This window comes from Quercus suber, unplaced genomic scaffold (genome assembly GCF_002906115.3).
Source record: "Quercus suber isolate HL8 unplaced genomic scaffold, Cork oak 2.0 scaffold_116, whole genome shotgun sequence".
Lineage (NCBI taxonomy): Eukaryota > Viridiplantae > Streptophyta > Magnoliopsida > Fagales > Fagaceae > Quercus > Quercus suber.
Window position 1 is genome coordinate 941,253 of NW_027069581.1, and position 25,848 is coordinate 967,100.

General features: G+C 37.8%; 4 protein-coding genes across 4 annotated transcripts; 3 read left to right on the forward strand and 1 right to left on the reverse strand.

Annotated features, from left to right (window-relative positions):
* The first annotated feature begins 6,432 nt into the window (after positions 1–6,432).
* Positions 6,433–7,630, forward strand: LOC111986325 (putative polyol transporter 1). Its single transcript, XM_024017956.2, has 2 exons — positions 6,433–6,744; positions 7,218–7,630. Exons 1-2 carry the CDS (start codon positions 6,594–6,596, stop codon positions 7,628–7,630), a joined length of 564 nt encoding a protein of 187 aa, XP_023873724.2. The 5' UTR covers positions 6,433–6,593.
* Positions 7,631–14,153: 6,523 nt separating this feature from the next.
* Positions 14,154–15,444, reverse strand: LOC136068459 (polyol transporter 5-like). Its single transcript, XM_065775616.1, has one exon. The coding sequence runs from the start codon at positions 15,277–15,279 to the stop codon at positions 14,278–14,280; it is 1,002 nt and encodes a 333-aa protein (XP_065631688.1). The 5' UTR covers positions 15,280–15,444; the 3' UTR covers positions 14,154–14,277.
* A 7,768-nt stretch (positions 15,445–23,212) lies between these two features.
* LOC111986327 (uncharacterized) lies at positions 23,213–23,791 on the forward strand. Its single transcript, XM_024017958.1, has one exon. It carries the CDS (start codon positions 23,213–23,215, stop codon positions 23,789–23,791), a length of 579 nt encoding a protein of 192 aa, XP_023873726.1.
* Positions 23,792–23,977: 186 nt separating this feature from the next.
* Positions 23,978–24,853, forward strand: LOC111986326 (uncharacterized). The gene has a single exon (XM_024017957.1). It carries the CDS (start codon positions 23,978–23,980, stop codon positions 24,851–24,853), a length of 876 nt encoding a protein of 291 aa, XP_023873725.1.
* The last annotated feature ends 995 nt before the right edge of the window (positions 24,854–25,848 follow it).

Consider the following 25,848-nt stretch of genomic DNA (forward strand, 5'->3'; position numbering starts at 1 on the left):
GAATTCACCCTTATGGAATAAATATTCAGCTGTTTGTGAGCCCTCAGGTACTATTCTATTCAATGTTTGTTCAATTACTCTTTTACCCGCAAATGCAATGTAGGCATTAGGTTCAGTAATAATAATATCGTCCAACATACCAAAACTGGCTGTCACCCCACCTGTAGTAGGAGATGTAAGGATTGATACATAGAATAACTTTTTCTTAGATTGATAATCATATAAAGCGGAAGCTATTTTAGCCATTTGCATCAAGCTTAAACTTCCCTCTTGCATGTGTGCTCCTCCAGAAGCACACACTAGAATAAGAGGCAAAAACCAATTGGTAGCATATTTGATCAAACAAGTGATCTTCTCGCCAACTATGGAGCCCATACTACCCCCCATAAACTAAAAATCCATAACTCCAATTGCTATGGGAATACCATTTAGTTGACCTGTGCCTGTTTGAACAGCCTCAGTTAATATCCTGTTTTTCTTTGATAAGAATTAATATGATCTTTGTAAGATTCCTCTTCCAACGAAAATTCAATGGTATCCACAGAAGCCATATCTTCATCCATAGGAACCCAAGTACCTGGATCAATCAAAAGTTCTATTCTTTTTACCATCACTTAGGAAAAATTATTGAGTGCTTTCAGAGTACTATGACATCGTACTCTTTCCTACTTCATTAACACTTACACAACTCCAGTTTAGTCTACGGAATTATATATTTTTCTTTAAATTTCTCTTTAAGTTGGATCCACCATACCAGTGTGAGTTATAGTCTTATTTTTATGGCTTCAAACTCAGATTGGATGTGCCAAAAAGGATCTAATATCCTTGGATCTCTTTGGTTTTGAATTCGTACGTTCATCAACAGAGACATGTCAACTTTTGATCTCCCAACATAAGGACATCTGTTCTGATCTCTGCACTCAAATGGTGGTTGGTCTCATGCATGGAAATGTGGGATCCATGAATGACCCCATCTTCATGTGAATGGAGGCTGGAATTTTTTCTTAGGGTTGGTGTTACATAATGGGGTTACATGATCAACTCTCTCCCTCTCTGGGATGTCCATCACAGGGAGCCGCAGGTTCTTTAACGACGACCACATGCTCGCTGGTCTCCTCCGCCTGCTGCAAGTAACAAAGCTAACTTTGATGCAGCAATGTTTGAAGGCACAAACCAAGTTGGGATAGGAGTGGTGTTTAGGGATCATGCAGGAAATGTTATGGTTGCCTTGAGTCAGAGAGTGAAGCTCTTAGCCTAATATAGCTAAAAGCAAGTGGGTGGAGGAAATCTAATGCTACCTATAGGTGACTAAGGGAAAGAAACTTGAAAAGAAAAGTCAAGGCATAATATGGTAAAGCATAAGTGGCGTGGGGCCTTTGCAAATCTGAGGAATTCTTTACAATTAATATTAAGGAGTATTGTTTTTAAAAGTTAGCTACAGGAGGTGAAATTATAGTAGTTGGCGCGGCATACTATCACAAGACAAAGTAGCTAGAAATTAAAAAGGTCAATCTTTATTGAAAGACAAGTTACAGGAATGCTAAGGGAATGAGCTTGAAAATTCAAAGGCCGAATATGCATGTATGTTACAAAACAAGTGGTGTAAAGACTTAAACCACTTAGTAATCCAAGGAAGAGATGTTAACATTTCTCATGGTAGCACGAAAGCCACATAAGCCATCCTATGAAGAGAAATTAAGTTACGTGTGGAACATGAAAAGCAAGGACAGTTTCGGGTTGGACCTATCATTTGGTTACAACTCAACTTTCTTGGACTCGTGACCATGACATTTCAACAAATGGGCTTCTTTGAACCATGATTTTTCTATAAGTGGGCACTACGACTACGATATTTCTACAGACAAGCTCCTTCAACCGCACATTCTCAAAAAAAAATGAAGCTTTTAGGTATGCTAATTCCCAAACCTGCAACATTTATAAGCAATGGGAAATATCAACTACTCATACGCATGCCGCAAGTGCCACCCTAAAACAGCTTTTATGCTCTGGGTGACAGTGGTGTAACTTTTTTGCTATACCATTTTTTGCCCAAAACACATAGCTGATCCTAAGTGGTTGGCCTGGTCTGCTGCAAAAATCAAATGCAATTTCCAAGGACCTATAATGTCTAGGAAACATCAGCCAATGAATTTAGGCTACTTTATTTCCAAAATTATGCAAAAAGTAAGGCATCCTTCTTACCCAATTAAATCAAATTTGACCATAACTTCTTTGATTCATATCTTAGGGTTCAAAGCCTCTTCTATTGACCAAAGATAGTCACTTAGAGCACCCTAAATTCAATACAAAAGGCCCCAATCAAATTCAAAATCAATTAACCACGTTCTACCTACATGCCTGAAACTTCAGAGTAAAAACTCATTCAACTAGTCAACAATCTCACAATTCCGAAGTTTGGGGGTGGAAATATGGGTACAAGGGAACCTTCCCTCTCTTCCTTACAACCTCTCTCAATTTTCTCTTCTCATTGACTGTGGGTTGAAGTTTCAAACCTGTTATGTTTTTATGCTTTTTTTGCACTTTTGTTAAGCCCATTCAGCCAACTAACATTCTCGCAATTCTAAACCTTAGAGGTGGAAATATGGGTACAAGGGAACCTTCTCTCTCTTCCTTACAACCTCTCTCAATTTTCTCTTCTCATTGACTGTGGGTTGAAGTTTCAAACCTGTTATGTTTTTATGCTTTTTTTGCACTTTTGTTAAGCCCATTCAGCCAACTAACATTCTCGCAATTCTAAACCTTAGAGGTGGAAGCCTATTACGTTTTTATGCTTTTTTACAGTTTTGTTATTAGCATTTTGATTCTCTCTTGTCAAAGCACCATAAACCTTTTGTACATTATACATTTGGAATTTTGGGCTTGATTCTCCACAATAAACACTTCTATAGAACCCAAGGGGAGATTTTGGTCGTTCTCGCATGTTTGGCACTTGTCGCAAAAACGTTCCCGACGAAAAGTAACTCAAAAAATTGAGGGGATGCTTGAATAATTGGGTTATACAGATACTTGCCATGTGAGACTACACATCAAAATGACATTGCCATAAATTGACAGCCCATGTTTTTCTCAATAGAGTCTTTCAATGGCATGTTTCGGTCCTCTTTCCCATTACTTAGAAAAAATGAGCCACCGGTTTAAGTACAAGATACTATCATTATCGCCTGGACAATTAGACATCCAACCCATAATCGCAACAACCCAATTGCAAGAGCGGAGCTCTATCAACTAAGCTATATCCCCCCAAGCCAAGTCGGAGCATGCATGAAGGAGTCAAATGCTAAGTTGATTATTGGTCCTTTCTTATTTATTAGCCCTTTAATAATTATAAAATTGTAATTACTATTTAGTCATCTTTTCTTTTTACTTTTTTACTTAATAGAATATAATATAAGGCTTTTAAAAAAAAAAAATTAACTCAAGATACAAAAAAGTATTTGAGTATCCTATTTGACTTATGTAATAATTTTTATTTTATATATGTTTTTAGAAGTTTTTATTTATCTAATTCTTTAAATAGAACCACTTGGCATTCCAACCCAGTTTCAACAATACACTTTTCGAATCGGGAAAGTGGAACTGCCTGACGTTGCATATTAAAACTCATTAAAGCTTGATTTGCATCATTATGTCAATAAAAGGAATGAGGGAAGCTCCAATAGAAAATATTGGAAGGTAAAATTACTTTTAAGATGTAGCTGTTCTCATTCAACGGTTAGGAATTCTTGACGTTATCTAACCAAAACAACCTACTCTTCTTGAATACCTCAATTCAGCCCCAAAGAATTTCCTGACTCTACAATATAGTATTTGTCTCGACTTGGTGATAAATATCCCAATGGGTGGTTTATTGAATCGTTGCAATTGATGCTCAATGCCGAAGAGTGGGCTTTTATGATCCGATAAGGAATCAAACCTATTTAAATGATCTTGGTAATCTATATTTCCTTGAAATGGGCACCCAACTTACAGGAACTGTTCATGATATTTGGAAGAAGGTAGGCGTTTTATGGAACTTTGCCTTAATCAACAGATTAAATTCAATTAATGAATAGAACAAAAGGGGGGTCGGGGGACGGTAGTATATAAAAGGTTATACAAAGTTATATAATTTTTTTTTGGATTAATATTTTGAAAATTATATTGTTGGATTGCATTTTTTTTTTTGTGTGGTTAATATGCATTTCAATAAGATGTTAATAATTTCATTTTTTATGTATAATTTTAAATATTTTTAATAGATTACATAATTTTTTATTTTTTGTAATTTTAAAATCTTACATGCATGGAGGCTAGGGTATAAAAAATATTTAATTCAATGGTGGATTTGTCAAATTTTGTATTTAATAAAAAAATAGTACATTAATTGTTGATTTAATTTGAACTCTCTCTCTCTCTCTCTCTATATATATATATATATAATTAATTAATTAATTAAAAATGGACCATATCTTCTTTTCTTTTCTTTTAGGGAAAAAAAAAAGGGAGCATATCTAGATCACTAGATGTATTTGATATTTTATTTATAATAACATATAGGTTATTAATTACTCCCTCCATCCCAAATTGTTTGGCCTTGTTAGAAAAACCCAATTATTTAGAGAAACATCATTAATTGTCTTATCTCTTAAAAAAAAGTTAAGAATTTTCTAAATTACCCTTAAACAAAATTATCAAAAAATTATTTAAGAAAAAAAAAAACATTTTTGGTATTGGCGCCAACTGCCAATACTAGAAATTTTTCTTTTTTTAATTTGAATAAAGATGGCATGTATAGTAGATTTCAAATTTTAGATTTTTAATTTTTTAAATTAAAAAAATGTTCCACAAATAAATTAAGGGCATAAAAAAATATTAATAAATTAATAGTGTTTGATTTTTCAAATAGGACATAAGTTTAAGACATCTCAAAATTAAATACAAACCAAATAATTTGAGATGGAAGGAGTAATATATATCAGATAGGCTCAGCAATTACAGCTGCGATACGGTGTATTATACACAACAAGTTGTGGTACTGCAAGTCCACAATGTTTTACTGAGTCAGTGAAAATGAAACAGACAATTACGTAATAAGTAGAGCTAAGAGTGTCATTTATAGGACTTTACAGCCCATGGTGATGTAAGCATTTGTCTATATATATAATTAAGTACATATAGTTTTAATATCATATAAAATGCTATAATTTTTGTTACAACTATCTAACATATCAGACAATAATTAAATGAATGCCACTTTCATATGGATTAATTAGTTTTTTTCATCGCTCATAATTTGCCACGTGAATAGTTGTGACAATGGCATTTTCACCGCTCACAATTTTCTATCTGGATAGTTGTGGCGGCGGCATTTTATGCGGTCTTAGATTTTTTTTGATATAACCACACTTTCTGAAACTAAATCACTATCCAACCTGTGCGGTTCATGGCCACTTGAATTTCTCTCCTAAATAACACCACAAATTAAGCAAAATCCCTTGTGATAGAAGCCTCTCTTTATCTTCGAATCTCTCCATAGCAAATCAATATGGCTGACCGGGAAGCCGAAACTAATGCCATTTCCGGCCAACCCCAGAAAATTACCATGGATTTTGATCCCCCAAAGAAACCCAAAATTAACAAATATGCTTTTACTTGTGCTCTCTTGGCCACCATGACTTCTGTCTTACTTGGTTATGGTCAGTAATCTTCAACTATGGCCTNTACCCTTAAACAAAATTATCAAAAAATTATTTAAGAAAAAAAAAAACATTTTTGGTATTGGCGCCAACTGCCAATACTAGAAATTTTTCTTTTTTTAATTTGAATAAAGATGGCATGTATAGTAGATTTCAAATTTTAGATTTTTAATTTTTTAAATTAAAAAAATGTTCCACAAATAAATTAAGGGCATAAAAAAATATTAATAAATTAATAGTGTTTGATTTTTCAAATAGGACATAAGTTTAAGACATCTCAAAATTAAATACAAACCAAATAATTTGAGATGGAAGGAGTAATATATATCAGATAGGCTCAGCAATTACAGCTGCGATACGGTGTATTATACACAACAAGTTGTGGTACTGCAAGTCCACAATGTTTTACTGAGTCAGTGAAAATGAAACAGACAATTACGTAATAAGTAGAGCTAAGAGTGTCATTTATAGGACTTTACAGCCCATGGTGATGTAAGCATTTGTCTATATATATAATTAAGTACATATAGTTTTAATATCATATAAAATGCTATAATTTTTGTTACAACTATCTAACATATCAGACAATAATTAAATGAATGCCACTTTCATATGGATTAATTAGTTTTTTTCATCGCTCATAATTTGCCACGTGAATAGTTGTGACAATGGCATTTTCACCGCTCACAATTTTCTATCTGGATAGTTGTGGCGGCGGCATTTTATGCGGTCTTAGATTTTTTTTGATATAACCACACTTTCTGAAACTAAATCACTATCCAACCTGTGCGGTTCATGGCCACTTGAATTTCTCTCCTAAATAACACCACAAATTAAGCAAAATCCCTTGTGATAGAAGCCTCTCTTTATCTTCGAATCTCTCCATAGCAAATCAATATGGCTGACCGGGAAGCCGAAACTAATGCCATTTCCGGCCAACCCCAGAAAATTACCATGGATTTTGATCCCCCAAAGAAACCCAAAATTAACAAATATGCTTTTACTTGTGCTCTCTTGGCCACCATGACTTCTGTCTTACTTGGTTATGGTCAGTAATCTTCAACTATGGCCTGTTAATATACACGTGACATTTTTTTATACGCTTTTTCCAATTCACTTGTCGTTGATTACATAATACAGTTTTGTTTTGTTGGCTGTCTCCAGAGTTTTTATTATGTCCTGTTAATTCATTCAACTTCCGTTAGCCAGTGAATTTCCATTTTTGTCAATGGAGGCCATACTTTATCCAGCAACATGGGTAACTCTTCACGGGTTTGGTTTGCCACTAAATTCAACACGTATCTTAAAATAGTCAAGTGCAGATCTCAATCTCAAGCACTGAATAGAAGTCTTATCCTTCTTCAATAACTTATTTCTATCATGTTTCATGTCAAAACATACCTTATTTTCTCCAAAAAATGTTATTTTGAATATATAATTGCGACATTGCAATCATACCAATACAAATGCACTAGATCTTTACATTTTTTCCTCATGTATGTGTTTGTTTGTTGCTTTCAGATATTGGTGTAATGAGTGGAGCTATGATTAACATCAAAGACGACCTCAAAATCTCAGACGTACAGATTGAAATCCTCGCCGGAATTTTCAACCTTTACTCACTCATAGGCTCATTTGCCGCCGGCAGAACCTCCGACTGGATAGGCCGGAGATACACCATACTAGTGGCCCAAGCCATTTTCTTTGCTGGGGCTATTCTCACGCTATTTGCCACCAACTATGCATTTCTCATGGTTGGTCGCTTTGTCACAGGCATCGGCGTGGGCTATGCCCACATGATTGCCCCTGTCTACACAGCTGAGATCTCTCCGGCTTCCACTCGTGGCTTCTTCACCTCGTTCTTTGAGGTTTGTAGTGCAATGATTGTCTTCATTAAGTTAAAACTACAGCTTATTTCTACTTTGCTTTCGTAGAAAAATAGTAGCGTTTGGATAAGTTACATTGACAAAAATGGAATTACACAACTTTTGTCTTTTAGAATATCTTTAAAACCCCCTTTTTTTTTTCTTTTCAACTCACGTACAAGGATACAACTACTTAGGCGTCGGCTTTAAAAGTTCAAAATGTGTCTAAAACACCCTTGAACATTTAGACTCCAAAATATAAAATATCAATTCAAGCTTATAATCAAACAGTTAATGTACGGAACATAAACATAAGCCAAACATAGAATTGATAAATTATCTATGCCAAATATAAACACATCCACAGCAGTAAATATAAGGCAAAGATAAAGGGGAAGGAAGATGCAAACACACGGACAATACACAATGTGTTATCGAAGAGGAAACCGAAGTTCTTGGCGTAAAACCTCTCTGTCGCCCTCCAAGCAGTCAAATAATCCACAAAAGAATGTAGCTGGGATACATGAACAGCAGAAGACCTTCTAAGCCTAATCTACCCAAGTACCTAATCCCTCCAAGTTTCTTGCTCCAACGAGATTACGCCGAACCTATTTCTTCTTTAGTTTCCCGGATTCCGCTACTAGACCATAGCATCAACCAATGTATATTGGTTCCTTCAAAACTGCTTTCCTTAGCACCAAATGAACCTTCTCACAGACGTAGGTGTGGTGAGATAAGAATTTAGTCAATAACCTCTCAAGGTTATGACAATGGAGAGAAAGAGAGTAGAGGAATTTATAGAATCTCTAAGGTAAAGATTGGGGATGAGACAATCTTGTTTTTCTCTAGGGTTTCTCTCACAAAAATCTCTCTGGAAGCTCCATCAAATTAGTGGGTATAAGGGTCTATATATAGTGGTATATGTTTGGAATACGAAGAGTCAGTTTTTGCCAAAAAGGGTTGATTGGCGGCTTGACCTCGCGGCTTGTCCAAGTCGAGAATTCAAGTCGCGACGTAACGGCCTGGCCAGCCTGGGACTTTTGTCCTATAGTGTGATAGCTGGCGCGACCCTTCAGCTTCCCTGTGTGCTTCTCACGTGCCTGCATTTGACGGCTTGCCAGTCGCGAGTCAGCCACGAGTCCTAGCCGCAAACCCCTACTTTCTTGCACATACTTGAGCTTTTCTTCACCTCTTCACACACACTACCCTTACATTAATCCCACTTAAATACAGGGTTATAAAGTGCTAAATTACAAGCAAATTGGCACGGAATAAAGCCAACAAGATAGTTGATAAATTTCAACCTTACAATCTCCCCTTTTGGCTATTCCGTGACAAAACCCTAAAACAAACTCTAGACTTAACGCGTGAGTCTTCCCTGTGTGCTTCTCACGTGCCTGCATTTGGCGGCTTGCCAGTCGCGAGTCAACCACAAGTCCTAGCCGCAAACCCCTACTTTCTTGCATATACTTGAGCTTTTCTTCACCTCTTCACACACACTACCCTTACATTAATCCCACATAAATACAGGGTTATTAAGTGCTAAATTACAAGCAAATTGGCACGGAATAAAGCCAACAAGATAATTGATAAATTTCAACCTTACAATCTCCCCCTTTGGCTATTCCGTGACAAAACCCTAAAACAAACTCTAGACTTAACGCGTGAGTTGGGAACAGTTGGAAAACTCTCTCACATCTAACTCTAGAATCTGTGAAGGTTAAAACCATAAGAACAAGTAACTCCTGAAACATAACAATACAATAAGTTCATTGTATGCAAAAAACTTATAAAGCAAATGGAGCAAGCACAATGCGATCAAGCACAATGGAATAAAGCAATAAACCATGGCAAGACCAAAACATGCAATCACTATAACCAAGTGATCACAATGCTCATTCACACTTGAAATGAACATCCGAACATTCAAGATGACAAACAAAAGGCAAATCACTTGAATGACCAACACTCAACCAATGCACACTACATGAAGTATGTGCATCTAGAAAAAATCCTACACGGGCACAAGAATGACAGTACTTAAAAAAGAATGCATAGCATTAGGTTAAAAGTACTGATTTAACAAAGCACAAAGGCTGCATATAGCATAGCACAAACCACAAAGGCCTACAAGTGTACATAAAACTAAACCCTTAAAGCTCACATAAGCAACATGGGTACAAAACAGAAATAAAAGCTTAAAACCTACAAATGTAGCAGGTACAAACCAACACAAAAAAATGTGCTAAACGCATACAAAGTTGATACTGAAATATAATATGATAAAAGCTAAAGATAGACAAAAGTAATAAACAAAAGCCTGTTAGCTGAAATCTCCCCCTTTCGTTGAGCTCCCCCTGCTAACAGCATCTCCCCCTTTTTGTCATGGAATAGCTAGACTTCATCATCTTCTAGCTTTCTCTGAATTTGATCCAATTGAGTTTGAATAGAAATGAACTTCGTAACCCACCGAATGTTGAGATGGTGCAAGATAAAAGAAAGTCCTGACATCTTTGTACTCAGCTCATTGACAGATGCTACAATAGAGTCTAGCTTCTCGTCGATGGAAAAGGAGCTGGAGTGCGAACCACTACAGGACGTTGAAGCTTCTGTTTTGATTCCTTTCTATCTATGGCCAATACTTGCGTTGAACATACGCATGTTGATTAGACATGGTTTTGGGTAGGAAGATTCATTTTCAGAGGGATGGATCCCTTTCAGTTTCAGAATCCTTGAAATAAGACAACAAAAAGGAATGCAGATCCTTGACTCTGTTCGTAAAACAGCTTTGCGAAGGATATGAAATATATGCACACATATATCAATCTCAACATCAGAAATCAGATCTTGAAGGAACAGTGCACATCTGAGGTTCATATACCCTGTGCTGGATAAAGGATACAGGTTGTGAAACATAACAACCATAAGCACCCTCAATTTTGGAGGAAGAGATGAAACACTGACTGAGTTCCCATTTGAGGAAAATTCTAGATCTTCTCCAAGAACAGCTTTAAGTAATTCCTCATCTGGATGTAGATCATCATAAACAGGTGAGACCCCAAGTATTGGCTGGTTGATGTGCAGAATCTCTGCTAAGTATGTGGGAGAGACCGAGTAACTTTTTCCTCTAACCCAGCACTTAAGTTCGTCTCCATCGACAATTGCATTGGCATAGAATTCTTTTACCAGATTTTCATATGCATCATTAAGGTCGGAGATAATTCCAATCCTTGTGGGCAAACCATTGAGGAATGTTGGTGTCAAAGAGAGAATGTTGGTCAAAGACTCTTTCTTTTAGTGATGTAGCCTTTTTGAAGTAATTTTCATAAATCTGAAAAGCAGCATACGATCGGAACTTGTTCGAATCGAAAATACCGAATGGGGAATAAGTCCTTTTTGGTGTAGGGGAGAAATCATCAATTTCAATGATAGGTTCCTTCCCTTTGCTGCTACCTCCTTTTACAGCTGATCTCTTGAATGGAGACATTTTGACACTGCAACATGATTTAACACACACAAGAGACACCAGACAAGACACCAAACATGATTAGCAAAGTGTCAGTTTCACACTATGGATATCGAAGAAAACCCTAAACTCTTGAGGTTTAGGTTCAAATCATGACAAAGAGAATGAGTATACACCTAATAACCAAATTAGGTACACAAGTTAGAGAAAAAATAGTGTATATACCATCACAAGCAAAGATTATAACCAGTAAATCAGAAGCTGTTCAAACATGATAAACCACAAACCACAATAAATCTCCACATAACATGAAAGATGCCCAGAGCAGTAGGTATGAAGGGAAAGAGAGAAAAGTCATACCTTTTTTATGAAGATTTGAGAAGAAACGATGCAGAGATGGATGATTTTCAAAGAAATACTCGGAGGGTTTGAGAGAGTGAAATGGGGAAGACAATGAACAGTCACAATAAGGATGAGGGAAAAACTGAAAACCATTTTAAAATTGTCTTTAAAACGCAAAACACGCATTTTTTGCGACTGGATCAAGTCGTCAGTAACTCACCAGGGTAAGCCGCGGAACACTATGCAGTAAGATTCTTAAAAAAAATCTTCTAAGTGTTTTTCACAACTGAAAGGTATACCCGCGAGGGAGTCGCGATCTGAGCCGCGAAAATCTCTGTGTATCCCTCGCAACTGGACCTTCCACCCGCGAACAAGTCGCCACACTGAGCCGCGAAATATGCAAAAACACAAATTTTGAAAAAATTTATAAGTCTTTTTCGCGACTGGGATGCTGACCCGCCAGTGACTTGCGAAAACTCTCGGAGTGAGCTTCACAACTGGAGTATGCGACTAGACCTACCCGCGACCTAGTTGCCAAAACAAGGCAACACTGTTTTTGAAAATTTTGACTATATTGTAAAAAAAAAACACTTTCCAAAAACAAATTAAAATACTCAAAAATCTTTTTGTGTTTGATTAACATAGATTGAGCTTGTGAAAACACATTTAATCAAGTACAATCACACAAATGAATATGGCATTCATTGAACATAGACTTGTGTGTTGTGTGTGGATATCACAAATGAGATAGTCCTTAGTCTAATGTGAAGTTTCAATGATCAATTCAATCAAGGCATACACAAGTAGCACTAGATAATGTGACTTATCTCAATTATAGAAACATGCATATATGACCTCCCACAAGCATTAGATAACAATTTCGTAAAGCTTTTCATTTGGCTCTATATTTAATATATCATTTGCACTTTTTGAGCAAAGAAAATCTCTTTTTGAGATAAATGCCTGAAATTTTTGATATTTCAATTGATGAGTTAGTCTTTGGCTTTTTGGGCATCAAACATTTTATGTTGGTCACTTTCCCTTTTTCCTAGTCGAATACTAGTATGTGCAACAGGCTTTTACAGCTCTATATTTCTTTTCATTTAGAAATTTACATTTAGAGAGCTCTTTTAAGCATAAAAATAAAAAAAGGAAAGATATATAAGCATGAGTCTATGCATGTCTCAAGATCAACAAAACCATTCACTAATCATTCATGATAAGGTTGAAGATCTATTTACAACAATCACATAGATTTCATAATTTCTTCCACAATAATATGAGCGCATGAGAGACAAGCTAAGTTCGTTAAATGCACAAAGCCATTAGTACAAAGGTACAAGGCAAAACATGCTTTGAGACAAAACTCAACAAAGCGGATCAAACTTTTTGGATTTTTTGCTTTTTATGTGTTTTTGAATTTTTTTGACACAAAAGTAGTAAAAGATTGATCAACAAAAATGAAAAAAAAAATTTTTGAAACAAAAACAATCACACACCAAAAAAAAAAAAAAATATAGCAAACGTCAATTACTTTCGACAGGTTAATAATTTGCAATTTATGATAGAGACCATTCCTTATAAGAATTTTTAGGCCCAGCACTTTTATGATTTACACCTTTTATTTATTTATTTTTTATTTGCACATTTTTTATTTGCACCTTCCATTGGTCATTCATATCGCTCTAACAATTTAATGGCTTAGGTCAAAATCAAAATCCAAACTTGTACATGTGTAACAAAAGAACCACACAAAAAGTTTAAGAATTATATACTATTTCAATATTATGATTCTATGAGTAGAGAAAAAACCATCTCAGCATTTGATGGAAACTTAGCCGGCCAAAAAGAAAGAGGAATTTTTGTTTTTTTCGAAGATTTAAAAAAAGAAGAAGAAGAAAGAAAGCAATGTAAGGTCCCTTTTTCTCTACTTTTTCGGCAATAAAATTCAATCAATCCACTTGTTCTTAGAGGTACCACACAAAAATTCCTCTTTCTTTTTGGTAATGTGATGTGACATCAAATTTCCTTGTTCACAAAATAATAAATAATAATAATAGAGAGAGAATTTTTAAAAAAAAAAAACAAAGTAGGACCAAAGAAACAATAACAATAGCCATTGCTCTTGCTCATCATGTGAAAGGAACCAACCAATCAAATGGGAAAAAAATGTCATCCAATATAAGTAAAGTAGAGAGCACATTTCTAATTACCACTTTCCCTTCCCTTCCCCAATGATTGGATCTCCTTCTCCCTTTGTTTTTTCTTGTTCCAAAATTTTAGCTAAAATTATAGCTTATAGGACCCCAATTAAATTTACACTAATTCCCATTTGTTTAGTGCGGCTAATTCCATAAGGGCTTTAAATAAGTCATCATTATTTGTTATTGGTATATCCCATTTTCATGAATGAAATATACATATCTTTGCTTTTAATGCACATTTTACCTTTGCTTTTAATGCACATTTTGATTCCCCCCGCCCCCCCCCCCCCCCCCCCAAACCAAAAAAAAAGGCAAACCAATCCAAAGTTGGACTCATTGCTTAGAAAACATGAAAGATGGTAAAACAAGGGTTTAGCTTAACTTAAGTATTTTTTTAAGTAGACATGTTTTTTTGTTTTTAATATACAATAGCAAGTGATAGTAAGTTTTAATCTCCACCTTTAATTTAGTTAGTAGGTAATGTGACAATTTCTTAATAAAACAAAAAGAGATTCATTTTAAAAAAATACAAGGCAAACCCATAAAACAAAAAGACACATTATAGTAAATTATCTTTGTCATTCATATTTCATAACATCAGTTTTATTTATTATTATTATTTTTATGCATCTCCCATCATTGTTATGAAAGAAAGCTAAAAACATATCTACCAATAATGCCCTTTTTTACCCAAACCCCTTAACTTACTTACTCCCCAATTGAACTTGACCATTAGATCCATCACCATTACTAACTTCCTTATTATTATTCCCATTCTTTGGAAAATTCCACTTGAAATTACCAAAAAGCCCCTCCATATCTTCAAGGGTTCTACCCCGTGTTTCAGGCAGCACGTAATAAAAGAACACCCATGACACCAAGGCAACTCCAGCGTACAAAAAGAAGACCCCACCAATAGTAATCCCCTTATATAGCGAGATAAAAGTCATAGATATGACCCAACTTGTCATCCTATTTACTGCCATTCCTATACTCGTTCCTTGAGCGCGTAGCTTCAACGGAAAAATCTCAGAGCTATAAACCACTGGACTGGGTCCCATCCCAATTGAATAAAATGCCTCAAAAGCCAATAACATAGCCATGCTCAACCCCACAGCCCATGTGATTTTATGATCAGAATGGTCAATCACCTTGAGCCCAAATCCCAAGGTGGCAAGTGAGAATATCATCCCGGCCACACTGCTCAAAAGCAAAGGCCGCCGTCCCATCTTATCGAACAAAAAAGTGGCTACCGAGATTAACATAATTTTAGTAAATCCAACGGCTAGGGTGGCGAGTAGCATGTCGTTTGGGGAAGTGATTCCAGCTTTTTCGAAGATCTTAGGACTGTACAGAACCACTGAATTAATCCCCGAACACTGTTGGAAGAAGTGGATTCCAACGGATGCGATTAACATGTGACGAACGGATGGTGTAGGATGGACGATCAACTCTTTCCAAACACCTTCACCGTGACTGTGTTTTGGGACTTGAACGATGTCGTCTGTTAGATTCTCTGGAATTCCAGCTGCTTCCTTAATATCCGCTAATCTGATTTGGGCTTCTTCTACTGAGTCCGAGGTTTTGTCCAAAACTCGCTTCGCGTCACCGAGTCGACCCTGCATGACTAGCCAGCGAGGCGACTCGGGCACCCATAAAACGACAGAGGCGAGTATCACAGTCGGGACTGCACCCACTCCTAGCATGACACGCCATCCCAAGTGGGCTGGGAGCTTTGAGCATACGTAGTTTGACACGTCCCCCAACAATATGCCAAAATCGATAAAGACCTGTGTATTACAATCATAATTAAACCAAGTCAATTTGTATTATTTATGAGTATGACCATAATTTCAGCAAAAAATGAGTATGACCATAAAATATTTAAGATAAGATGATTCTACTGTTTCTCAAAAAAAAAAAAAAGATGATTGTACTGTACTTTTTGCTGCTAACTTTATTTCTTGATTGGTTAAAGACTTAAAGTTGTTTCCATGTAAAACTCTTTTCCATTTTTAATTTTGGAGCTATGAAGTGTGGAGAGACGGCTCGGGAAGGTTTGAAACATCATTTAAGAGTAAGAGTAAGTAGGAAAAAATGGAGGTTGAGATGATAGGAGAGATTTCACAATTTGATGAGAATGTGATATATTTTATAACATGTTACATCCATAACATTTTTCACAATATTTTCATAATAAATTCTAAATGACAGGTTGTTATAAAAAGTTAATTTCAATGTTGGGTTCAAATTAGAATCAATAACAACTTAACACTTCTCACAAAAAAAGAAAAAAAAAAAAGAGCAATACACAAAAAGATTCATAACATATATTTTTCACAAGTTGAGTTGGCAAACTTTTATTAGTTCCTAAATAAGTCCACCACTAACACTTTTTTTTACTTACCACTATTAATCTGCCACATCAACAAGTGTGAAAAGTTTTGTCTATAAACTTTCTTTAAAAAAAAAAAAAAAAAAAAACAATGTAGTTCATGTCAATTAATAGTAATTTTGCATCTAAAACAAGATAATAAAATTTAAGTAATATTTAATTTTTAAAAAAAAACCATATTTAAATATATAAGAAGCCTCCATTTTAGTTGTTGCTTTATGTCTCTAAATGCATTAAGCCTGTAAGGTTGAAATTTATCAACCATCTTGTTGGTTTTATTTCATGCCAATTTGCTTGTAATTTAGCACTTAGTAACCTTGTATTTAGGTGGGATTAATATAAGAGTAGTGTGTGTGAAGAGGTGAAGAAAAGCTTAAGTATGTGCAAGAAAGCAGGGGTTCGCGGCTAGGACTCGTGGCTGACTCGCGACTGGCAAGCCGCCAAATGCAGGCATGTGAGAAGCACACAGAGAACCTAAATGGTTGCGCTAGCTGTCGCACTATAGGACAAAAGTCCCAGGTTGGCCAGGCCGTTAAGTCGCGACTTGAACTTGCGACTTGGACAAGCAGCGAGGTCAAGCCACCAATCAACCTTGTTTGGTAAAAACTAACTCTTCATATTCCAAACATAAACCACTAAATATAGACCCTTATACCCACTAATTTGGTAGAGCTTCCAGAGAGAATTTTTGTAAGAGAAACCCTAGAGAAAAACAAGATTGCCTCATCTCCAATCTTTACCTTAGAGACTTTACAAATTCCTCTATTCTCTTCCTCTCTATTGCCATACCCTTGAGAGGTCATTGACCAAATCCTTATCTCACCACACTTACGTCTGTGAGAAGGTTCATTTGGTGCTAAGGCAAGCAGTTTGGAAGGAACCAATATACATTGGTTGATGCTATGGTCTAGTAACGGAATCTGGGAAGCTAAAGAAAAAATAGGTTCGGTGTAACCTCGTTAGAGTGAGAAGTTTGGAGGGTTTAGGTACTTGGGTAGATTAGACTTGGAGGGTCTTATGCTGTTCATGTATCCCAACTACATTCTTTAGTGGATCATTTGACCCCTTGGAGGGCGGCAGAAGTTTTACGCTGAGAACTTCAGTTTCCTCTTCGATAACACATCGTGTGTTGTCCGTGTGTTTGCATCTTCCTTCCCCTTTATCTTTACCTTATATTTACTGTTGTGGATGTGTTTATATTTGGCATAGATTAATTATCAATTCTGTGTTTAGCTTATGTTCATGTTCCGCACATTAATTGTTAGATTATAAGCTTGAATTAATATTTTATATTTTGGGGTCTAAACGTTCAAGGGTGTTTTAGACACATTTTGAACTTTCATTTGGTATCAGAGCGGGTGCACTCTTTATGGTTTGATTACCTGAGTGCGATCCTAGACCCCCTAGCTATGGATGCAGTGTAAAAAGGGTCATGTCGAATTGTGGCTTAGGTGTTTGTGATAGTGAGTTTGTGATAGTGACTCTATGAGTATGTTTGAAGGGTATTCTAAAAATGAACTCTTAGAGTTAATTAAATCCAGAAAACATGCTAGGATGTTCATTCACATGCTAAAATACTTTGAAAATAAGAATCACATTCTACACAATAGTTTATGTGAGTCTAACTCTTTGATTGAGAAATACAAAAGAAGAAATAGAACATTATGTGAAAAGGTTGATAATCTGAAAAAGAAAATTCAATCTGGAAAAAGCATGGAAAATAACAAAGAATTTTTGTTTGATGGACAAGAATGCTTGTCTCATGCTTGCATGTTTGTGCACACCTCATTGAAGGTATTTAACTCTTGCTTGTGATACCTTGACAATGGATGTTCTAATCATATGACAGGAGATAAATCACTGTTTAAGACTCTTAAAGAGAAAGCATGTGATTATGTGACTTTTGGTGATGGGAGTCATGCTCAAGTTCTCGAAAAAGGGACGGTTGAAATACCAGGATTACCTCTACTGAAAGAAGTGCTATACATCAAAGGATTGAAGGCACATCTCCTAAGTATCACTCAAATATGTAATGGAGACTTTCTTGTCCAATTCTCAAAGAAAGGGTGCATAATCATTGATGAAAAAGGGACTCAAGTCTTGGAAGGAAATAGGACTACCGATAATTGCTATGGAATAGTTCCTACGGCACCTATTTCGTGTAGAAGTGCTCGTGTTGATATGCTGAAACTTTGGCATCATAAGTTTGGACATGCAAACTTCAAACAAGTATGTAAAGTCTCTAAACTTGAGGCGGTTGAGGGACTCCCAAAGTTTGGAAAGGTGGAGAAGACTATATGTGGAGCATGTCAAATGAGGAAACAAACAAAAGTAAACCATCACAAGGTGAATGTGATTGCTACCTCATGGTGTTTGGAGCTTCTTCACGTTAATCTAATGGGGCCTACAAGAACTGAAAGCCTAAGAGGAAAGAGATACATTATGGTGGTAGTTGATGATTTCTCAAGGTACTCTTGAGTGGAATTCCTTAGAAAAAAGTCCGAAGCATGTGATAAAATGCAAAAATTGTGCAAGAGACTGCAGAATGAAAAAGGAGTTCCCATAGTCAAAATCAGAAGTGATCATGGGAAGGAATTCGAGAGTGCAAAATTTGAAGCGTTTTGTGAAAAGCATGGCATTAATAAGGAATTTTCAGTTCTAAAGACTCCACAACAAAATGGAGTGGTTGAAAGAAAGAACCGAGTGATCCAAGAGATGGCAAGAGTCATGCTACTCAACAAAAACATACCTCAAAGGTTCTGGGCTGAAGCTGTGAACACATCTTGTCACATTTGTAACAGAATCTACTTTCGAGCAGGGACAAAGANGTGCTATTATACTCTTTCCCTTTCCACCCAAAAAAAAAAAAAAAAAAAAAAAGAGCTATGTTTAATTGGTTTTTACTGATAATCATAAACTTGACTAACATATTATAAAGCAGGATTCTGTTGCTTTTTCACCTCGAAATACATAAAATTTAATAAATAAATAAAAATCTCAAAAATAGAGTTCGATCTTGAGCATCTCTAGTAGGGCAGGTATTTTCTCAACTAAATTATTGAGTAAAATTTATTTTTATTTTTATCAACGACCAATTTTTTCAAATACAATTTTTAACTGACTTTTAAATCTTTTTCTATCCTATTTAAATATTATTTTTTTCATTATTTCTATATAAAAAAATTAACTCATTCTTTCAAATACATTTTTTTTTCTTTACTTTCTCATTTCTTTAAAAAAAAAAAAATCTTTTGGTAATAAATAATGACTCTTCTAACAAAAAGAGTCAATGTTCACGAGGGAAAAACTTTTTCTACTTTAGAACGATTGTTGAACTTGCGTTTTAAAAATTTACTCTCTAAAATAAAGAGTTTTGGGTTTGCTTATTCTATGGAGATGCTTGCGAATGAGAGCATAAGGAATATACATAATTTACTAGAATCCAAGTAAATAAATAAATAAAGAAAAATGGAAAGAAAAAAAAAATTATGGAATTCTTGGGGTTCTGAATTACAATAATAATAATAATTATTATTATTAACAAAAAGCAAAAACAAAAACATTGATGGGATTCTTGGGGTTCTAAAATGCTCTATGGTTTCTTATTTCGATGGGGATTCTTGGATGCAAATCAGTAGGCAACATTAGTCATACCTACCTCATCATTCTTATACCATATAAATTGTTGGGTTTAGCATTATGACCTCCAATATCATAATCACTATGTTGGACCAAAGTGTTTCTTATGTAGTACTCTGTTTACACACACAATAGGATTTCTTAAATGCAAATTGGTAGGCAACATTATCAAATACCTGCCTCATCATTCAAATATCAGACAAACAATTTGGTATATACTATTACAATTACAATATCATAATCACCTTGTTGACCAAAGTTTCTTAGTTTAGTACTCTATTAAACATATGGACAAGCAGGGTTGGACAGTAACCAAGCATGTGATATTCGTTTTTAGATGCAGTGGGAGGAAGTTCACGCTTAATAGAATTTTGTCTGGGAATCTGAAAGTCCCTATAAGTTCTGCATTATCACAGTTTATGGGTCCCATTTTTTTTTTTTTTTTTTAAGTTTGCAGTTTTTCACTCTTTTTTCTTGCCTAATTACTAAAAACAAAATAAGAAATAAGTGGGTTTGAGTGATAGTCTAGTGGTACCAAGTACCAACACCCTCTATAGTGCATGAAATTATTTGATAATATCAGATTTATTACACATTTTTTCTCACAAAAAGTATACCTCACATGTGGATTCTGCACATGAAGCTCACATTTAGATGAGAGGAAAATATAGTACAATGAATGCACATAATAATTTTTCCTATAGTGCTAGTTTCTAGGGTTCAAATTCCACCTCCCCTATCCCTTTTTTTACGTGATAGATGTCATAGTAAATTGTTATGTTCTTTATATAAGAGAATAATTTTAGTCTAACCATCTCCATCAATAAAAACAAGAAGTGCTCGCTAACCTAAATCTAGTTCCTATAAAAACTTTCCACTCATATAGAAAGTTTTTTTAGGATATATACAAGTTATAATATGATTTTTTAGTGGTAGGCTCTATAGGAAATTTTTTATTGTTGTTGTTTATTGTGATTTCTGGGATTCCGATCCACCATTGCCAAAAACCATGGGTTCTCCAGTGAGTCCTTCATGACTCCACTTCCTCCATGCATGATCCGAGTCACCGTCGTTGCCTCCAGATTTCTCTCCTCTGCCATGGCTTTCTCGGAAAGTACTTCCCATTTCCAATCTCTAGGTCTTTTTAACTCTTGCTCTCCATTTGGTTACCGAGAAAATATTACAACAAAGCAAGTGAAAAAGCAAAACCGATTTTTTTTTTTTTTTGAAAAGATTCTAAGTGGTTTTGGATCGGAATAACTCGCCGAGTTAAGCAGAATCTGAGATTAGGAGCTGTATTTTCTTCGCTTTTTTTCCTTACACTTTCTCGGTAGCCAAACAGAGGAAATAGCGTAATTGTAACTGGTAGTGTATGCATAATAAAGTTGAAGCAAGTGTAGAGATTTTTGCGTACTGATTAAAGTTTCTAGCTTCTGTTATCTCTACATTTTTTTTCTTGTTTCCTAAAGGATTTGGCATCTTCAAGCTCGTTTTGGTGAGGATTCTGAATAAGGAAATTTACTTTTTGTTCATTCGAAGAAGCATCTCTCTCTATTGTGGTGGATTCTCTAAAAGTAATTTTTTTAAAAAAAAAAAAAACTTTATTTGTGAATGGATTTGAATTTCAATTATTTTTGTAGTATACTAGTACAAAAGAAAAGAAATAAAAACTTGGTTGTGAATTTGGAATGTGTTAAAAAAACAAGCCGTTAAATACAGAGACGGATCTCTACTGATTTGTTATCGCCTTTGGTTTTTTTTTTTTTTTTTTTTGGCAGTAGTATCGGCATATCAGAGGAACGGATCTCTACTGATTTGTTATCGCCTTTGGTTTTTTTTTTTTTTTTTTTTGGCAGTAGTATCGGCATATCAGAGGAGGACTATATTTTGATTTTGATTTTGGTTTTCGGTTTTCGGTTTTGGGTAAGTGGAGCTGAGTTTAACCTTGGTTTGGTTTTGTTAACAAGAGTTAAGGTAATGGTTAACTGCTGATGTGGAGCTAAATCGAAAAAAAATGGCCACATGGCACTTTTCTATTGGCTAGTAGGAGCCAGGAGGACCACATCGGTGGTCCTCTCGGAGGAACCAATAATTTCTCGACTTAAAGAGCTGCCAAACCTTACACATGGATACAATTTGGAACAACAATTCAAGTGAGTTGGCACAGATCCAGTCTCAGCCGTTGACCAAACATTTAACATAACTTAATTAGGCAATTTTTCATTCCTAAATTTCAAAAATTGGGCTTACATTAACACTAAGAAAAAAAAAAAAAAAAACCGGCATTGTTGGGGTGGGGATGCTTTTAGCTTATGTCAATGCCATTTTTTTTTATTTTTTTTTCAAATAAAAGGATAGAAACATGCAATACAATAAATATAGGGATACAATTATAATATATTTTTCACAATTGTTAAGATAGGTTGCCATGAGCTTTTGGTTTGTGCATGATAAAAGTGATGTTTGTACGGCACTCGTACCCAGTCCCACTTGGGCCATTTATTCTCATGAGAAGATACGGCCCGTACACCTATTCTCTCTCTCTACAAGACCATCCCAAAACTCTATAGAACACTGGCCCAAGGGTCGCCTTCTGCTTCTGCTCGGTAGATCCTTACTGGGCACTATCGTGGCTGGCAGCCGAGCATAATGTGCAGGGTATGCCCGACGGTTCCTTTCGGCGCACCTCCACCGAGCATATCTGCGGATGGGGGAACCAAGTTCCAAGGCCATGTTCACTGTTTTCCACTCTCACCTAACCACCCACTTATGTTCAATAACACTGGACCGCCCACCGCACTAAATCAGAGAGTAATCATAACCTCACCACTGATTTAGAACTATAAATATGAGGAGCTTAGGGAGAAGGGGGGTTGGAAAAGTTTACAGCAGAGCAAGAAGATAAGAGAGAGAGGGAAGGTAGCAGAAAGGTGGTTATGGCAATAGAGAAGAGAAAAGTGATCTCATTGAGTCTTCTTACCGAGGATAACCTAGTGTAGGAAACTCAAACCCACCATACAAGTAAGTTGTAAGTCCAAAAGAGCCCAAGTCCATCAGCTCTATTTTCTGTGCGCACAATTAGCGCCGTCTGTGGAAATCTCCTACTAAGCCGTAGTCCTGCTGAGACTCAACCCTGAGGAGGGGGATGTCCGGGAGCGATGCCGAAAGCGGTTCAATGAGAGAGACGTGAAGACAGGGACCGCGAACGAGAAGAGTAGTCCGGCCTTGGGGAGGGGTCGTACCAGACGCAATGAACAATTTCGAATGCTGCGGGGAACCGGCAACTCAATGAGAGAGACGAAGAGCTCAAGCTGTTGCGCGGGATAGTAAGGGACTTGGAGTTGGAGGCGGAGAACAGGCATCAGAGGAGAGGTAGGGACGACCGAGGAAGAAGAGCCAATACCGGAGGAGATCGTCACCCACCTGGGTCAAGCCAATCGGGGTCTCTTAACCGCCGCGAGTGCTCTCATTCCCGAGAATCCCGTCTGCGTAGGAAATGGGCTCATTCTATTGAATCCCGTTGACACTGAGACCGCTCAAGATCACGAGAGTACGCCGACCGAGGTTCGGAGTCTCCAGAAGAGCAATGCCCCCATGACACGGCCATGGATGCAATGAGTCACGCGCTACGAAGAGCTGCCCGGTCCCCTTTCTCGGCCAACATCGAGAGGGCCCCAATGCCAGACAAATTCACCCGCCCTCCTTTCAACTCCTATGATGGGAAGACGGACCCAGTGGAGCACGTCAGTCACTATATCCAAATGATGTCCCTGCACTCCCACAATGACGCACTGATGTGCAAAGTTTTTCCCTCGAGTCTTGGTTCCACCGCCCTGAGGTGGTTCAACGGGTTGCGGAAGGGTTTTGTCCATAGTTTTGCCGAGCTTATACAGGAGTTCAGCGTCCGGTTTGTAACGTGCAGCCATGTGCCACAACCGGTAGACGCTTTACTGTCCATGAAAATGAGGATAGGGGAAACCCTCCGCAGTTATGCCAGCCGGTACTGGGAGATCTACAACGAGATCGGCGGGGGGACCGAGAAGATTGCTGCGAGCACGTTTAGGATGAGGCTGCCCAAGGAGTCCAGGCTAAGGGAGTCATTGACCAAGAAGCCTCCCGAGGATATGAAGCAGTTGATGAGGCGTATAGAAGAATACAAACGGCTGGAAGATGACCAGATGTAGAGCAAAGGCAAGGCGCCAATGATAAGTCATCCTCGGGCCGGTGCTTTCCAGCCGAGGATCCGGGGGAATTTGAGAATTCAAGAACCAGAGGCGCAAGTAGAGGAGGTGAACGTGACGTTCAGAGAGCCGGTGCACAATATCCTAGAAAGGATTAAACACGAGCCGTATTTCAGGTGGCTGAACAGAATGGGCGGTTACCCTTCCAGGAGAAATCAGAACTTGTACTGCACCTACCATAAAGACAAGGGACGTACGACCGAGCAGTGCCGGGTCCTAAAAGACCATCTCGAGCAACTAGCCAAAGCAGGATACATAAAGGAATTCGTGCTAGGCGAAGAGGACCGGGGTACCGGGCAGGGAGCTGCTAAGAGGGGAAACCCACTTCCACCCCCGCTCGAGGTAATCGAAGTCATCCACGCTCCACCAAGAAGTCTCACCTCGGCAACAAGAAATGGGGTGCTAAACGTAGTCACGAAGGAGAGAAGTTCGGACGCGCCACCGGCAGGGAAGAAGATGAAGCTCACCCAGGAACCTATCGCTTTTGGTGACAATGACCTAGAGGGAACGGCCCAGCCGCACGATGACGCATTGGTGGTCACCGCCCCGGTAGGGGGGTTCCTGGTAAAAAGAATGATGATAGACCAGGGTAGTGGGGCCGACGTGATGTATCCAGATCTGTACCGAGGGCTCGGGTTGAAAAGTGGGGACCTCTCTAAGTACCGCATGCCTTTGGTCGGGTTTGATGGTAAACTTGTAATACCCGAGGGGCAAATATCTATGCCCGTGAATATGGAGGGCAAGGAGGTGATGGTGACGTTTATAGTGGTGACCTCCTTCTCAACGTACACAACAATACTCAGTAGGCCATGGATCCACGCAATGAGGGTCGTGCCATCCACACTACACGTGAAGGTAAAATTTCCCACCGAGCATGGTATTGCTGTGGTGAGGGGGAGCCAGCAGACGGCGAGGCAATGCTTAATTTCCATGGTTAACCAAGGGAAGGAGGGGGCCGATCAGGGAGGGTACGACCAGCAAAAGGGTCCGCCGCAGGGGGGTTGATTATAGCAATTACAAAATGACCGAGGAGAAGTGGGGGGTGGAGGTGCCGAGGAGATGACGAGGGTAAGGTTACTTCTAGATGTCGACAAGTGGTTCCAAGTGGGGGGAGGCCTGGACGAGTAGGAAAAGGTGGAAATGTTGTTACACCTCGTACAGAACGTGGACGTGTTCGCATGGAGCCTGTATGAGGTGCCCAGGGTAGACCCCGAGTTCATAGTCCACAGACTCAGGGTTGACCCCTTGTTCCCCCCTAAGAAGTGAAAGCCGAGGAGATCGGCCTGAGAGCACACCGAAGCAGTGAAAGCGGAAGTTCAGAAGCTGAAGGATGCTGGAGCGATAAGGGAAATCTTTTTCTCGGATTGGTTGGCGAATACTGTGATGGTAAAAAAGAAAAGCGGCAAATGGAAGGTCTGCATGGACTTCACATATTTGAACCGAGCATGTCCTAAAGACCCATTCCCTGTGCCCAAAATCGACCAATTGGTGGATGTCACGTGTGGTCATCCGAGGATGAGCTTTTTGGATGCTTTTCAAGAGTACCACCAAATCACCTTGGCACCTGAGGACCAAGAGAAGACGGCGTTTATCTTGCCAGAAGCCAATTATCACTATACGGTGATGCCCTGCGGACTGAAGAACACCGGGGCTATGTACCAGCGGATGATGACGAGAATGTTCCAAGATATGATAGGGCGCACGGTTGAAGTGTATGTTGACGATATGGTGGTAAAAAGCAAGCAGACAACACGGCACACGAACGACCTTCGCGAGGTTTTCGAGGTTCTTCGGCGACACAAGTTACGCCTGAATGCCGAGAAATGTGCTTTCGGCGTGAAGGCCGGAAAATTCCTAGGGTACTTGATCACCAAGTGAGGAATAGAGATTAATCCCAACCAGATTGAGGCCGTGAAGAGGTTGAAACCACCGAGCAGTCCGAAGGAAGTGCAAGTGTTGACCAGGATGCTAGCCGCCCTCAATCGGTTCATCTCCAAATT

Coding starts and splice junctions, on each gene's coding strand:
- LOC111986325 (XM_024017956.2), top strand. CDS start 6,594: ATGGCTGACCGGGAAGCCGAAACTAATGCCATTTCCGGCCAACCCCAG. Junction 6,745..7,217: donor TTCTGTCTTACTTGGTTATG/GTCAGTAATCTT, acceptor TGTTGCTTTCAG/ATATTGGTGTAATGAGTGGA.
- LOC136068459 (XM_065775616.1), bottom strand. CDS start 15,279: ATGCTAGGAGTGGGTGCAGTCCCGACTGTGATACTCGCCTCTGTCGTT.
- LOC111986327 (XM_024017958.1), top strand. CDS start 23,213: ATGGATGCAATGAGTCACGCGCTACGAAGAGCTGCCCGGTCCCCTTTC.
- LOC111986326 (XM_024017957.1), top strand. CDS start 23,978: ATGGGCGGTTACCCTTCCAGGAGAAATCAGAACTTGTACTGCACCTAC.